The following is a 16,084-nucleotide window of genomic DNA, read 5'->3' on the forward strand; positions in this document are numbered from 1 at the left end:
TTATGAATCTACATGATATTGTCTTTTAAGAATTTGTAAGCAGTATGTCGCTTATTTTTGCTCTATTTTGTCTCAAATGTTAGTTGACCAGCCCACCTATACTTGTTCCAAACAAGTATTATATGTCTAGTTAAACGTAAATTTCAATGAGTTAAAACCAATTTTGTATAATTCGTCAATAAATGGTCATAAACTGACGGACTTGCGTAAATTAAACAACAACTGCAACAATACTGTCTTTATTCGAGTCTCTGGATTAAAATATATGGGACCCTCGGTGACTGCAATAGGCCTACTAATATTTTGCTTCGGGGCTGAACCCTAGCTCATATCAGCAAAAATAGCACTTAATTGGGCCCATAGTTTTAACCAGAGCCTCTCATGGCAGTATATATTTTTGTGTATGATTATCAAATCGTGTGATATTTACCGGTCGGGTGTATTTATGTTGCTAATTCACACTCGGATCATCGTAAGGATTGCAGCATGATCATACATGATTCCTTCCTTGTTATGTTAACAAATAGCCCGTTTTTGCTTTTCTTTTCTTGTTAAGCATACGTTTGCAGCCAAACACATATAGGCCTATAATATCAAAGTTGGCTTCATAATTATTGGCCAATTAATATATAAGTCCGATTACATTCCCAGGTATAGACCAGTTTTGTAAACGCCCCCCTCTCAAAAAACGAAATGGAACGAAGCTCTTATTACCAATCATGTGAAAGAACACTGGCTACTAAGTGATGATACAAATTTTGCCGGGAAACCGCCTACTAATTGATATATTTGGTAAATTATCATATCGATCCGGCCTGGATATATCGCGAATGCACTTCAACATTGAACATTCGGGCATATACTCTTCTGCTTTTTTGCGAAATTAGGTTGAAAGTATTGCCACCTTAACCTCTCAAGGCAATATTTAAACAATATTGAATGGATATTTTTCACCCAAAACCCTTGAACCCCGGCCTTGAACCGCAATTTTACTACTACTGGTCTGGCCTCCGGGGAATAGGTCAGATCTATAGGCAAGTACGGTACTGATGCCGGGGGGGGGGGGGGGGGGGGGGCGAACATCCGAGTATGCATATTTCAATAAATTTAGCCATGATTGTACCTCCTTTGCGGTTCCCTGTCTGTGATCCCAGTCATTCAATTATTGAACCGTTCATGAAAAATGAATGGTCGACTCAAATTCGCTGCATTTTTATTTAACTTCGATATCGCAGTTGAAATGATAATAATTAAAAAAAGTAACATAATTATGGCAGCTATAACTTAACAATCTAAAAAATAACTATAGGTGTCTTGTATCTGTTTTTATACAAACCAGTACAATAACATTTTTCTTATAATTTTGGTCGAATATCTCTGTGGTTAGCCTACTGTAAACTATAGTATATAGGCTGCTTGTTTTTTTTCTTCCCCTTTCTCCTCTGTTTTTTATAGTATTATTCATACTTTTGTTTTTGTTTGTTCAATATGTTCGTAGCTTCCCATGTAGGTGCACTTCTAGCCGGTCGGTCGGCCCATAGACTTGGTGGGAGGGGGGGGGGGGGGGGGGGGGGTATGAGGGGAAGATATGAATGAAAAACATCAACGTGAGGTGTAGCTTACTCGAAAATGCTCTATTATACTAATCATGTGAATCAATCACGTGTGTTCAACATGCATTTTATTTCATGAAGTAAGACTCATAGTCATATATGAAAAATGAGATTCGCAAGTGATAAGAGGGCATTCTCTATTATCATTATTATTGTCCTCTTCATCCTCATCATCAGGTAAGCAAATAGAGCTTGAAATTACCATCATTTCTCAACTTTTTTTGTCACGTGAATGGTCTACGACTTAAGTGAGAAGATTCATTACCATCGTACTATACAATCAACAAGATTATAAATAGAGCTTTATAGGATCAATGAAACTTATACGCTAGTATCTATATTAAAGCAGTTTTTGGAGGTTATTTGTTTTGTTTTGTTGTTTTTATATAGTAGAGCATCATTAATGATGGAAATTAATGCTTATTTCATCTTTATTCCTATTAAACTGATCCTATATTTGATATTAATTACTTTACACAGACTGATAGTCGAGGCAGTCTTTTCTCCCATTGAATCATCGATACTGATGTTTTGCATACTTGTAATTGTTACTTACGGATATGAATATTGGAAAAATGACGAGATTATAGCTACTGTAACAGGAATATTTACGAACAATCAAAACTAAGAATCACTGTTACAGGTGTGATACTTATAACATCAAATCAAATTGTGATTTTTTTTTTTCCTTCTTTATCATAAGGTGTTGTAAGAGATATGGGTCATTGGTGCACTAAACGATTAATCGAAAAATGCTGTGGGTTGATCCGATCTGCGTCATGATGTATATTACAGAAGAGATAGGATATAGTATACTATATCCTATCTCTTCTGTAATATATGTTTCACTTTAATGTTCCTCGTATATCCCCCTCCCGGTCAATCTGCCCCCTAAAATGTTGACATCCTTTATAGGCCTATATTATGTATCCAATGGGAGTGAAAATCGAGTGAAAATTAACTCTTTTCTTGTGTCAGTGTTTTGTCACTCCGTTTTGGGAGTGACATTGTGATCACTAGCGTCACTTCCCATGCAAGCCGGAGTGAAATTTGCTCAAAATGATGACTCACTCTCAGTTTCTAGTATGGCAGCGTTTTTCAACCGGGGTGAATTATAATATACAGTGAAACCTCATAAAGACCACCTACGGAAGACAAGAAAAATTGGTCTTTATATAGGCTGATGGTCTTTAAGTACAGGTTCCTTTAGTACATGTTTCAATGAGAAACCATGCATTTTCAAGGGAAACAAAAAATGTGGTCTTTGTGCCTTTTGTGGTCACTAAAGTGGGTTTGATTGTATGTAGAAACAATTTAAACTTTATGAAAACAAAGTGTCAAAATCGCAAGATTTCCATTTAGATATCACTTTTGGTATATATTTTGATGAGGAAATAACCATGAATGATTGGAAGCACTGCAATCTACATTGTACGTAGGTCTATAATGATGAAAAATCATAGATAGAGGGCATAGATCTATTTTTTAATTTTTTTTGGGGGTCCCCCAAAATTGGAAAATTTGGCCGATCGATATTCGTTTCGTTGGGGGGGGGGTAAGGTCAGCTTTTGGGTCACCCATTAGATCTACCACAGTTTTTGTTTGTTTAATTATTATTATTATTATTTTATTTCTTTTAAAAAACCAAAAGGGGGATTCCGCTAAAACATACACATAAAAAATGCGTACGCGCCTGCCAGCTGGTATTGACAAACTTATTTGGACTCCAATTTTTCCTTTAATTCACTTCAACATTCACACCTTTAAATTTCGCTAACCCGTTGCGTAATTTGTACGAGTCCAATATAATACGTACGTGGGTACGTACGGTTTGTATACGCACACTCAGCGAAATCTTACGATTGCGCAATACACAAAGATCGTTCAACTCAGGCTATAGGCTTGGGATCGAGCGGAGAGAACCAGGCGAGAGAGTTTGAGAGATTTTTTTTTTAACGATTTTCCATATCTTCGAGGTACGTATCCACGTAAATTTTTACAGAGAAGGTGGTGCCGGTAATTTACTTGGTTTGAAGCCTTGATCGAAATAATGTTTTCAAACTCTTACATGCAGAACGTTCGAAATTCAGCTCGAGTGTCGTGCCATGTCTGACATTGCAGAGTGATTCCGTGAGTGATTCCGCCTTCGCGGGCGGGTAGCTTCGGCCTATCAAGCTGCGCATGCTGCAGGCGGCCTAGCTTAGGCCTTACCTAGCTCGCTGCTGCTGAGCTGAGCGCCGCGCCAAGGCCGAGCCGCTCCGAGCTCCGTGCACTTGGGACAAGCGACAGTGCACTTGGGACAAGCGACAGTGCTGATCATACCAGGGTCCAGGCGCAGCATTTCTGATCTCTCACTCTATGCAATATGCAATCGGATTACTGCTGCAGGAAAGCTGCTAGCTGCTGGAACTGTAGACAGAAATAATGATCACTGCTCAATCCCTTTGTATGCGCCTAGAGTTCTACGTAGGATTGATTGAATGAGATTGTTTGTAAGACACATTAATTTTATTCAAATTTATAAATTGCTTGCGATGATTAACTAAGTTTGTTCACATATTGTGTCTTATACATGTTTTGCAAATTGTAGGTTTATTTGCACTTGTTTTGTTTTGTTGTAATTGTTTATCAGTCTATTTTGCTTGTTATAGTGCTTAGAGACTTTGGTCGAAAGCGCTTTACAAGTAACGTTTTTGTTATTATTATTATTGTAAGATTGTAAGATTTTATTGACTCTATCGACCCTCTCTCGGGTAGACCAAAAATTTCTGTCTCTTTTGTTTGTTAGCCTCTGGTTTGGCCGGATCGGCTCCTCTCTTTAGAGACAGAATCCCTCCATAGGTGCTCCTGTTCAAGGGTTTTGGCCATTTAATTATGGGCAAAACTCTTGCCCAAAATACTACATTTTAGCGGATTCATATCCGATGCATTTGTCATTGAAAATTAGGCCTTGGCTAAACTACATCGATTCCACTTACCAACTTGACTGTATAATCCGTTTAATGGTTCCTTTTCTGGAAATTATGGGTCAAAATCGACATCCATGTTGCAGAGACGCCAAGTTCAAAGATCGGCAATGCGTGACATTTTCATGATTCGGCGCGCAAGCGCGCGTGCGAGGGTATAACACACGTATAAGGTACAACGTTTTTTCAAAATCTAGCGTGCGCGTCATGCGTAAGAGCATTTTCAGACCCTCGAAATGTGTGATACTTGGTAGCTCTGATATTGAGGAGGCGCGATAGCTCAGTTGGTAGAGCAGTGGTCTTGTAATCCGATGACCTGGGTTCGAAACCAAGTCGATGCGCTAGTGCCCTATGGTAAGGCATTATTCCTCATTACCAGGTCCCTCGGAGAGGACCTTAAGCCGTCGACCATCTGGTTGCTTACTTACAAGCATTTATGCTTTCTTAGCAGTCGGGTAAAATAACCATCACCACAAAAAAAAAAAATCTTGCAGTCGTATTTTAAACTCTCGCCCACAACGTCATCTAAATCTCATCCCTTCTAGTCTACGTGCAAGGCAAAATGATTATGAAGGAAAAACTGAGCAGAAGCTAAGAGTTCGTAATGTTCATTATTCATATATGTTCATTATTTTCTTCATCGAAATTGAGCTCTTTGTTAAAATTCTTGCAGTCATATTTTAAACTGTTACTGTCAATGGATAACGTCATCTTCCTTCAAGTGACCTTTTCCCTTTGAAAATGTGCCCCCTTTTCCTTTCCCCATAAAAAGTGCTTCTAATAATAATTTAAAGCAATTAAGAGCAACTTTTTCTTTAATTTCTCTCTAATCTGGCTCGCTGCGTTCGATGGTAATTAAAATTGATATAATTATGTTTTTTATTAAAGATCTTTTCAGTTTTTCATGGTAAGATTGTGCTTAAAACCCCATTAGAAATGTGTTTTTTTCTTTATAAGATGTAATTTTTTGCCCTCGACCTCACAAAATTTAAAATTCTTTGCTTGATTGCCTCACTTGCTCGCCTCACTTGCTCACTAATAGATATTCATACCATCACACCCAACGGCATGGTACATGTATGATTCTTAAACAGTATCTTGGACCATATAAAGAAAGAAACAAACATTGAAATCATCCCTGATAATGTAATCACAATGGTAGGGGTATATACCAATGTCTAAAAAATTGTATATTTTCGCTTTGATGTTTCCCTTTGAAAGTGCCCCTTTTCGCCGGAAAGTGCACTTTTTTTGTTGGGGCTCTTTCCACTTTGAATGATGCTCCGCCCGCCCCCCCCCCCTGGCCTGCTAAAACCCCTGAGCTTCTGAGGGCTCAGCTCCCTGGACCCCATGCCAATTTACAAAGTCCCCCTCTCCGCACATGCACGGAACGCACTACTTGAATTTTTTTCTCTCGCATTGGGCCCACCCCCCCCCCCCTTGCCGCCGGCTGGATTCGCCCCTGTGCACCAGATTGAACAATTTCAAGTCCAAAAATGCAAAAGCTCTGTACCCCTCCCACCGCTCATTGTCTCACTCTGGTTCAAAGTTGCCCCCCCCCCCCCCTCCCCTCCTTAAAAAAAAAGCTTGTTCAGGCTTGTACACACTTGATTGTTAGTGGCTTATTTCACCAAAATGTCAAAATAACTGTCAGGTATGGGGATTTTTGTGATGAAACTGACATTTGCCAACCTTCCCCATGGCCATACAAGATGGTAACCCTAATTGCTGCACGCACAACGCCAACAGGGAATTATCTAGTGATTTTCTTCGGAATCGGATGAAATCTAATTTTCATTTGAAATGAAAATAATTGTAAAACATAAAAATAGGATTTTTTTTCCCAGCTATTCCTTCCTTGAAGCTACTGTGGGCGATAAGATTGGCAATCATTCCCAAACTGCTTTGCATAATCTCCCCTCACTAACCTGTGAATCGCACTTCTGTGTCTATATAGAGGCTGTAAGTAGAGCCAAATGTAGTCTCTGTGGAACAACTGTCTATAACAAAAGACTAAACTTAGCTTTCAGGCTACTGGAACTGTGGCCTCATTTTGTCACATCCGTTGGTTTCCTCATTCCCAAGACTTCACACATGTGTGGACGCTAGTGCGTGTGATGAAATGAAGCACTTCCTGTACGAAAGTGCAGTAGTGCATGGCAATCATTAGCAAATAAGCAATATTTAGTATGCAGCTGCAGTTTATGGGCCATTTAACCTTAGCTTGATATTTAAAAATCATTAGAACTTAGCAATTTTGGAATTAATAGACCTCTAACTATCTATGTGCATTTAAAGCCTTTAAGTTGTCTGTAGCCCATTTCAAATACCTAACTCAGATCAATTTGTCAAACAGTCAACTCTTTTTAACATTTTCAATCAGGAGTCGGAGATCACAAAGAAGGGCTCGGAACGGTAGCTCTTCCCCCTCTCTCAGGATGAACATAGATGAACTTCCTCTGGAGGTGATTACCAGTATATTCTGCAGGCTGCCTGGTAAAGACTTGGCCATTGTGGCCCAAACATGCAAGGAATTTCACGAAGCTTCTCTGGTCGAGGCCGTCTGGCTATTAAAATGCAAAGAAGGTACAAAGTAATTTGATAAGGATTGATTCTGTTTGGCTACAAACCAAGTATCTTTTTAAGTTTTATGTAACAAAACTGCTCTTTATAATTTCAAGTTATTATAAAATGGGGCTTGACATTGACAGGCATCTTGCATAGCTGCCAACTTGTACGATTTTTAGAAGTAAATACATGTACGACGTTACGACTTTCCTCAATAAAATATGATTTAATTTTAAAAAAATGTGTGTGCCATTTTCAATGGCAAAATGCCCATTCTCTCCTGTAAAGTATCCTACAAGTATCTCACGTCGGCAATTTGGGGATGTTCATTAAGTTCATCGAATACACCAGTCATGACGAAATCATGCGTATTCACCCAACGATCCATAAAAATTCTTCCTGAATGTAGGAACTGTAAGAGTCATTGATCCTTACTTTTTTTTTAATACAATTTTTTTCAGTAAAATGTAACTTTTGGGATTAAAGAATAAAGTTTTTGAACTCCAGAGGTTGGCAGGTCTGATCTTTGACACAGGGTCAATAAATGTAGGTGTTACTGTTGACTCCTCAAATTAAAAAAGTTTGAACCTGTATTTCATGCATAATTGTATACAGACTCTAGACTAAACAATCCATCTCTAACCCATGGCATAGAGTGAGTGTAGATCCCGTAGTAAATCTGGAGGGTTCCATCAATTGTTTGCTGGTGATGCTTTAGGGAATAGAAGAGAGTGTTGGTATACTCAGATCATTAATCTTAACACAATTTGTTTAGAAAAGAACAAAACACATTGAATTAACTTGACTTAAACCCTGAAACATTTGTCACATAAGACATTCTCAAATTAGCCATGATGGCTGTATTAGGGCAAGAAAATTTTCTTTAGAGATTGATATTGATATTTAGTTTTGATGCTGAGACATTTGCAACATGAAACATTCTGAAGTCAGTAAAGACTCAGTTTGTGGCTTAGTGGCTTGATAATTTTAATTGAGAATTTCAGTTTACCTTCATATTATTATCCATTTCAACCTGAAGTCAGAAGATATAATATTTTTTTTTAATTTCCTTTTAATCAGAATTTGGTGTTGATGCAGAACTACAGGAACCGGAAGTGGAGTCATACCGACAGCTTTATACAAAAGGTAGGTAGCTGTTCCTGAATGTATAGACAATCGCAAATCTGTTGTTAAATGATCCATTTTTGTCCCCACACATCAATTGATATGTTCTCTATTGAAGGTCAGCATGTGAAGAACTGTATTCCTTATTGTGTGAGCCCATTCATTTATTTCACCGTAGATCATTTTAATTTCAGTAGGTAACCATGGAAACCTAAATCATACAGGATGACAAGAGTACAATGGTCCTACATGTACTCATTTATTTGTGTGTCATAAGAAGTTCAGTATGTTTCAGTACGTTTCATACATGTACATGCAAACAAGCCTTTATATATGATCTGGATCTATTAAAAAAAAATGTATTTATGTATGTATATTTATATATATGTTTTGATATGTTTTTGCAAAGTCGTAAGCAATATTGAATAAAGATGAATCTATCATTAAAAACAAATGCAAAGGAATTTCAACACAAAAAAGCTCTTCTGATCTTATTTTGAATAAAGCAGACGGATTTGGGTTAAATGGCAGGATGGAGGAATATCATTTAAATATTCTTGCTGTTGAATGTTTGAGAAGATGATGGGTGATTAACATTGTATTGTTATTGATTGGATGTCTGTGCTGTTAATTTTTCTCTCTGATCTTATCCATAGTTCTATATCCCTATGGGCATTTACTTGGTGTATGGCAGGCTCAGAGGGGTCCATATGGAGGTTTGGTCAAAATCCAGGTAAGATATAAATAAAATGATTCCAAAATTGACAAACAAATTGGTTAGAGAATTCAAGCAATGTTGTATACAAAATCAAATGTGTACATGTTGTGGTCTAATGAATACGTCATCGGACTGTAGATCACATGGTTTGCGGTTCAAGTCCTGCCACAGCACTAATCTCCTTTGGCAAGACATTAAATCTACATTTGCCACTTGAGACCCAGTTGAGGTAATTGGGCACCTAGCAGAAATCAATTCCTTGAAATGCTAGATTGCCATAATGGAAGTCATGCTTGGAGAGTCAAGTCTGACAACTCTATCCAAGGAAAAAAATGGCCATTTTGTGATTGATCCTTTGTGCTAGGATGGGATTGGCATTAACATAGGACATTTGATAACTCTGGAAAATTTTGAAGTTAGGCTTAGAAAGGTGGGTAATTAAAGTGGGATGTCTTAAGTTGTAAAGAATATCACTACAGGAATTTGATTTCTTTTTAAAGATTAGGTTGTCATGGTTACCTACTGAGAGTTAAAATCCATGAAATATATTACATAGGTTTCTATTAGAAATAAGTGGAATGGTACGGCATTAGTTCAAACCACTTGATGATGACATTCCTGACTTCAATCTTTCCAATCCTTTTTTTATCTTCATTTTTTAAGATGACCGAAGGAATGATCAAAGCTGTCCAGTACTACACACCCGTTGACCCCAGGGTCTACCTGCCCATCAGGGTCAAGGACTTGTTCCAGGTCAGACTTGACCCGCAGGATGGCCTGGCTCATTTAGAGTGCCTGAAGGGGAAGGGTGGACCACATAAACTAGGAATCTCGCGGGTAATTAGCTCTTTGTTTTTCTTAACCAGTCAACTAGGGCATTCTTTTACTCTCATATGCTTAATACAGGAACATGTGAAGTCAAGTACAGGGTGTAGGTAATGGATTAACTTCTCCTTGTTCAATACAATCCACCTCTGGTGTGTATAGTCTACTGTTGGAACAATGATGCAGAAACATGTATCTACTGTATATGAACTGTACTTTTTTGTGTGTATTTAATTAACCCTTCAGATTGAGCCTGTAACAGATGATCGGATCGGGGGCCGATCTTGAGCCGATCAGGGGTGATCGGATAATAATTTTCGATTGCCGATCAATAAAAATGATCAGTAAAAAAATCGGCAGATTTTTTTCTTTTTTTTCCCCGAAATTTTTAAAGTTTTTGGCTATCAAATGCTTCAGAAAAATTCATAGCTGGGATTATTTTGTCATGTGGAGTTGTTGTAGACCATGTTTGTTGTTATTTAGTGCCTTTTCATGACTTTTAAATTAATAATATTGGTCTAAGAGAAGAGGCAAAACATGCGGGCCGCCATCTTGGATGATAATGCATGCCTACATTTTATGTATATGTAATGACACATAACATATATGTTCTTTTTTAATCTGATTCCTAGAAATCTTCAGAATCAGATCCTGAATTCACATTAAATTGTTATGAACCAAAGAAACATGGGGCATCAATGTTCCATGATTTGATCATGGAGGAACTAGATGATCTCACCATTGATGAGTTCCATGTGGATCATCTTAAGATGAAGTATATGAAGCTCGAAGAATTTGAGTAAGTGCAGTACAGGAGAGCGTTTTACAAAGCTGCTCGTAAAGTTACGCATGACTTTACGAACGACTTAAATATAAAGTGCCAGATAGGATGCTCAAAGTTTTTCCTGATGTTTTAACAAAGTGTGACTATATTTTCAATAACCCAAAATCAATTATGGCAAAATATATACTTTGCATTAAAAAATGTTTGTTATAACAAGAATGTTAATCTACATCTGCACAGTTCAACTTTAGTTGATGCAGTTAAAAATGATTGAGCATCCCATTTGGCTTTTCATATATAAGTCATTCGTAAAGTCATGCATAACTTTACGAACAGCTTTATGAAACACCCCCAGTACAAAACATATAGGCCCGTATTCTGAAGTCGTGTCTAACTCCTGTTTAACTTAACACTTGTCTAAGTCCTGTCTAAGTCCCGTCTAACTTTAGTCACAAAGTCGTGTCTAACTTTTTTCGTATTCTGAATTCGTGTTTAAATAAAGTTAAACAGTCCTGTCTAAGTCCTGTTTAACTTTAGACAACTGCAAGGGGTTGTTTAAGTCCTGTTTAAAGCTGATATTCTAAGCAAATAAATGTACCTTAATTTGGTACCTACGGCAAGCATATGTTATTCATAAGTTTTTCACTTACATAGTATATCACAAAAAAATTCTGGCTACTCGAAATCCTTAATTGAAATGTCGAAAATATCCGCCTCTCTTTGCATAGAAAATCAGTCACGGCGCTGATCTACTATATATGACATCACGTCCGGGAAAGAGTATATGCACGTACCCGGATGTTCCATAGAAAGCATGTGCAGAGAGATGCGATCTAATGGTTATTTTTGTTTCAAAGGCTGAAAAGTCTAATAAATCATGATTCTATGTACAATTCTTTACCTTCTCCTAATATTTCATAGTATTAATATCAATTCCCCTTTTAACAATTATGACATATACATGCCAACGTACCTTCCATCACAAGCAAGCCGCGCCTAGAGCAGCGGCCTGGTCTTACCTCCCGATTCTGCTCGCTTCACGAACGTTCGTGCAAGAGCCGCATCACTCGGGGATGAATATTGTTCGATCACTAGACGTTGTCAAAATATTATAGAGGAAGCGCGCTTGCATGATCTCGTTCAAGTTTGATATTTTACAACATAAAATGTTTAACTGGTACTGTATCCTTTTTTGAGGCAGTCACACATATCTATGATAAGTACTATCATAATTCTAGGCCTATTCGTTTTACAAAACTGCTCCTGTACCTTATCTGATGACAAGATAATGCATCCGCCTTATTCATACGTGCATGATTTAACCTTGTTTCCCAAGCAGTAAACTCGTCTTAAATCTCTACCAAATAGGTGAATATGAGGATATAAAAAGAAATCAGCGACTGGAAAGTATTGCTTCGTTATTCTTCATTCAAATGAAAACAGAAAATCCATCAAATATACTCATTAACAACAACAAATCTAAGCTCTGACAGGATAGCATTTACATAGGGATATCACTGCCATTCACTCTCACTGAGCCCATGAGTCCCGTTTGTGACGTCACGGATAGAGGCCCGACTCTACATGTACTTCCGGGTTTCAGACTTAGATATTGGGTAGAGTTTACTCGCATAAATTCACCATTCTAAACTTGTTTTTGTCAGTTGGACACCATTTAGTGTTATTCTGGGGGTTAAAAGCTTTCTATTGATGTAATTATCTCAATATTTGGGATTGTCTTAGAATATCAACTTTAAGGGCGCGATTCTGCTTCTTTTCAAAGTCTACTATACACTCTACTTGCTGACCCCGAACTTGCGGGGGAGAACGATGGTACGTGCATCCTCGTGCATTTTTTCTTGTGTAGCCTGATTTTTTTTCTCGATAATATTAACTATTCTTATCTAATGGTGACATCTTGGAAATTCCATAATCTATAATAAACTAACCATTCTGTTGGAGAAGTTTCTTTTCTGGTTCTTCCAAGCACTGAGGCACTGATAAGTGATATTATTAGTGTGTTTGTACTGTCCGCCAATCCAGTGTACGTGTATAGTACGTACGTACGTCACAGTACATGCATGCAGTCTAGTCATTACGTCACGATCACATCACCATGCTTCCAGCAGACGCATAGCTAACTGTGTGTGTTAATTTATTTATCCGGTGGGCGCGCGCATGCGCATTGGGTCTATCGTCAGAATTAATGCCTACTGGGCATGCGCAGAAGTCGTGACTGAAAGTTAAACACGACTTGCGCAGAACTTAAACAGTTGTTTAGTTAAACACGACTTAGACAGGACTTAAACAGTTGTTTAGTTAGACGAGACTTAGACACGACTTCAGAATACGAAATTTAGTTAGAGAGGACTTAGACGCGACCTCGCGTTTAAAGTCGTGTCTAACTAAACAGTTGTTTAACTTTAGACATGGCTAAGTTAGACACGACTTCAGAATACAGGCCATACAGTTTATGCTAGTCACAAATTCATGTAAAGCCTAGATCTGTAAAGTGCATAACGGGACCAGTTGTGTTCTAAACACACCGTGAACAATGAGTAGGAGTCACAAAGCTGGCTCAAAACTCCCAAAATATCTACATACTCGCCCATTTGTTGGCCAGTTATTCTGTGAAAGTTACATGTGATATCATTTGATTATGTTGTTTGCGGTATTAAACATATCATTAAACAATTATTAACGGGCTTTGTGTATATATATATACACACTTTGAAGCATCAAACTCTCCTGCAGTTTAGATAAATACATTTATGTTACTTACATCCCTTCCATTCTCTTTATTTTTTTATTTTTTTACATCACAGTTCCATCTGCACCTTCAAGAGTCTGGAACCCCCCAAGACTGTAGACAACATGCCAGTCAAACCAGGGATCTTCAAAGGAACATACGGAGGGCATGGGATCGAGCTCATCTACGTGACGTACGTGGGCAACCGCATGATGGGAATGAAAATCACGGTGAGTGAATAGTGTCATATCTTTCTCAGGGGGATTTAGGATTATCTACTGGTGAACTTTCTTTGATAGATAGATAGATAGATAAATAATTTGTTTTATTCTTTTTATTAAGAACATGGATGATCATATTTTTAATATATCTATGCCCTTATGCATTTACAGGGTGATCCCAATGTGCCTGCTACCAAGGTCTCTTTGGAGGTCCATCTCGACAAGCCTATGGTCCTGGACCTGGTCCAGCAGGAGAGCGTACACGCTTTAGAGGACCTGGACCTGCAGATCGTCAGACCATCCTCCGAACAACCACAGGAGTCGCAACCCTTCCGCCTTTCCTCGGAGGTACATGATCGTGGTATGTCCTTGTTGGGTGAAGAGACGGGACTTGATCTGAGAAGATGCAAACAAAGGTGAGAGTGCCGTCTCCTATAGTTTTTAGATCCCCCCCCCTCCCACCCCAAACCCCCAGAATTACACCTCACAACCCTTTTCATCTTCCCTTTGAGGCTCATGATCGTGGCATTACTTGAGTTGGACGAGAGACCGAGAGACACCCGAGACCTTGATTGATTATCTTGCCACAACTACCCTCCCACCCCCCCCCCCCCTCCCCAGTTGTCTTCCACGTAACCCTTGCCATTAACCTACAGAGGTTCATGAACCTGGTATATGCTGTTTGGTTAAGAAACATGTTGATCTGAGAAGTTTCAAATGATATACCTCCATTCTACTTTGGAGCTCTGTTATGTTCCACTGTAACTCTGGTACACCAGAGTTCTCATTTTCCACATTATCAAGGGTTTAGAATAGTTTATAATAATAGTGGTGTCTTCTTTTATAGCACACACGTCTGTCATGGCGTGACACTCCTGATGCTCCAACCTTATTACACTGGTGATAGCCAAGCAGCAACATAAAGTGCTCTAGCATATCAAATACCCATGTACACGTAGGTGTAGCGTGGCAAATGCAGATGATTTGCCAAATGTTGTAGTGCTGGGCTGGGATTCGAACCCTCGACCATTGTATTCATAGTCAAGTGAATGAACCACTATACCACAACACCTCCACTTGTAGATGTATACTCTCGAAAACAGCTTCCTTTAGTAATATTTTATTATCTTTTTATTTGATTTTATTTCTGCATTTTTCCAAATATAATATAACTGAATAACAAACAACATATACATGTAAGGTATAATACAACATATACAAACAATAATTTCTTCATGTCAAAATGTTACCATTCATCTATTTCCATTTTACTTAATTTTTCAGATTCTATGGTACAGGATTGATTGCTATGTCAGGATTCAGGGATGCTGAGAGGACGCCAGCCCACTGTATTATCTTCAATGAAGACGTTATGGCTTTCCTCTGGTTAAAGCTAAAATCGGTCAGTATTTACAGCAGAGTGAAAGAGGACATATGGTCGTGACCGACTCCATCTTCTCCGTCGAAAGTCAAATGGTGCGATGCCGAAGGTACTTCATGAGGCTTGCTCCCTGACCCGATGCAAACACAATGACCAGTCAGACAAGCGTTTAGAGTGTACGACTCTTCCTTTAATGGGTGAAGGATAGAGAGGCAGGCAGTGGGCGCTGAGCGATGTTCCAGTATTTCCTCCGGGCCATATTTCCTCAAAGATATAGCAATAGTCATGATGATAGCTTCATTTGTAACATACCTATGCTCAAGGTGCCTACAAAGTGCTAATATGATATACAAATGATGCATGCGCACGAGTTCATTATACGATCTATCCACACTGAAGTTGAGGCCATGTGTATCTATTGCACAAAGCTGTTAGGCTGAGTGCGATAGATACACACAGCATCAAGAAGGCTGGATTGATAATGAACAAATAAAAACATGCATCATTTGTTTTATACAACGAAACTCCTACATCCTTTTTATTTGATGTAAAAAGAATTCATTCAAGATTGTTTTGTGACAGTATAGTATGGTTGACAAATAAATCTCAAGTTTAATAAGGCTGAATTTAGTGCGCAGAGATAGATATAGTAAGCGCACTTACCTCTATACCCATGTACGCATAGTGCTGCACAAGAATAGGCCCATGCACACACAGTATTTAAGCGCTCTCACCTCTACGTGCACTACCGTGCATCATGTACATCCGCTAAAAAAGCGTGCAATAGTACTGGAAACTATTGCACGCTTTGTCGTTCAGAAAGAGTGAGAGAAAATTACTCTTCGAGTCCTGTACCGGTAATCATTTTCTCTCACTCTTTCTGAACCTTTGCAGTATACTTTGGAAGCATACTTTGAAAAGGGGAAATTTTTCACTGAAGTACTCATTTCGAGCCAGTAACTTACACTTTTTTGTGCAATAGTCTTGGTAAATGAATCACATGTGACTGCGCATGACCAATCATTTGATAAGAATCTGGGAGTGAGTTGTACTATATAGGATTGGGATGAAGGGTTGCAAATGTTAGGATGTGTTTACTGTTGGGGTGGGAATTAAGTGTGGGGTTTGTCCCAG

At 38.5% G+C, this 16,084-nt stretch overlaps 1 protein-coding gene across 2 annotated transcripts; it reads left to right on the forward strand.

Moving 5' to 3' along the window:
- The first annotated feature begins 3,518 nt into the window (after positions 1-3,518).
- LOC581164 (F-box only protein 31) lies at positions 3,519-15,428 on the forward strand. 2 transcript variants are annotated; one of them, XM_030975884.1, is made up of 9 exons: positions 3,519-3,589; positions 6,950-7,165; positions 8,228-8,293; positions 8,929-9,005; positions 9,654-9,827; positions 10,448-10,614; positions 13,425-13,578; positions 13,741-13,985; positions 14,854-15,428. In XM_030975884.1, the coding sequence occupies exons 2-9, from the start codon at positions 7,018-7,020 to the stop codon at positions 15,011-15,013; spliced, it is 1,191 nt and encodes a 396-aa protein (XP_030831744.1). In that variant the 5' UTR covers positions 3,519-3,589; positions 6,950-7,017; the 3' UTR covers positions 15,014-15,428. The 2 variants fall into 2 exon arrangements, with proteins under 2 accessions (XP_030831744.1, XP_030831745.1); XM_030975885.1 differs by having other exon boundaries at positions 3,524-3,589; positions 6,963-7,165.
- Positions 15,429-16,084: the final 656 nt, after the last annotated feature.

Source organism: Strongylocentrotus purpuratus, unplaced genomic scaffold (assembly GCF_000002235.5).
Source record: "Strongylocentrotus purpuratus isolate Spur 01 unplaced genomic scaffold, Spur_5.0 spur5_scaffold_8, whole genome shotgun sequence".
Lineage (NCBI taxonomy): Eukaryota > Metazoa > Echinodermata > Echinoidea > Camarodonta > Strongylocentrotidae > Strongylocentrotus > Strongylocentrotus purpuratus.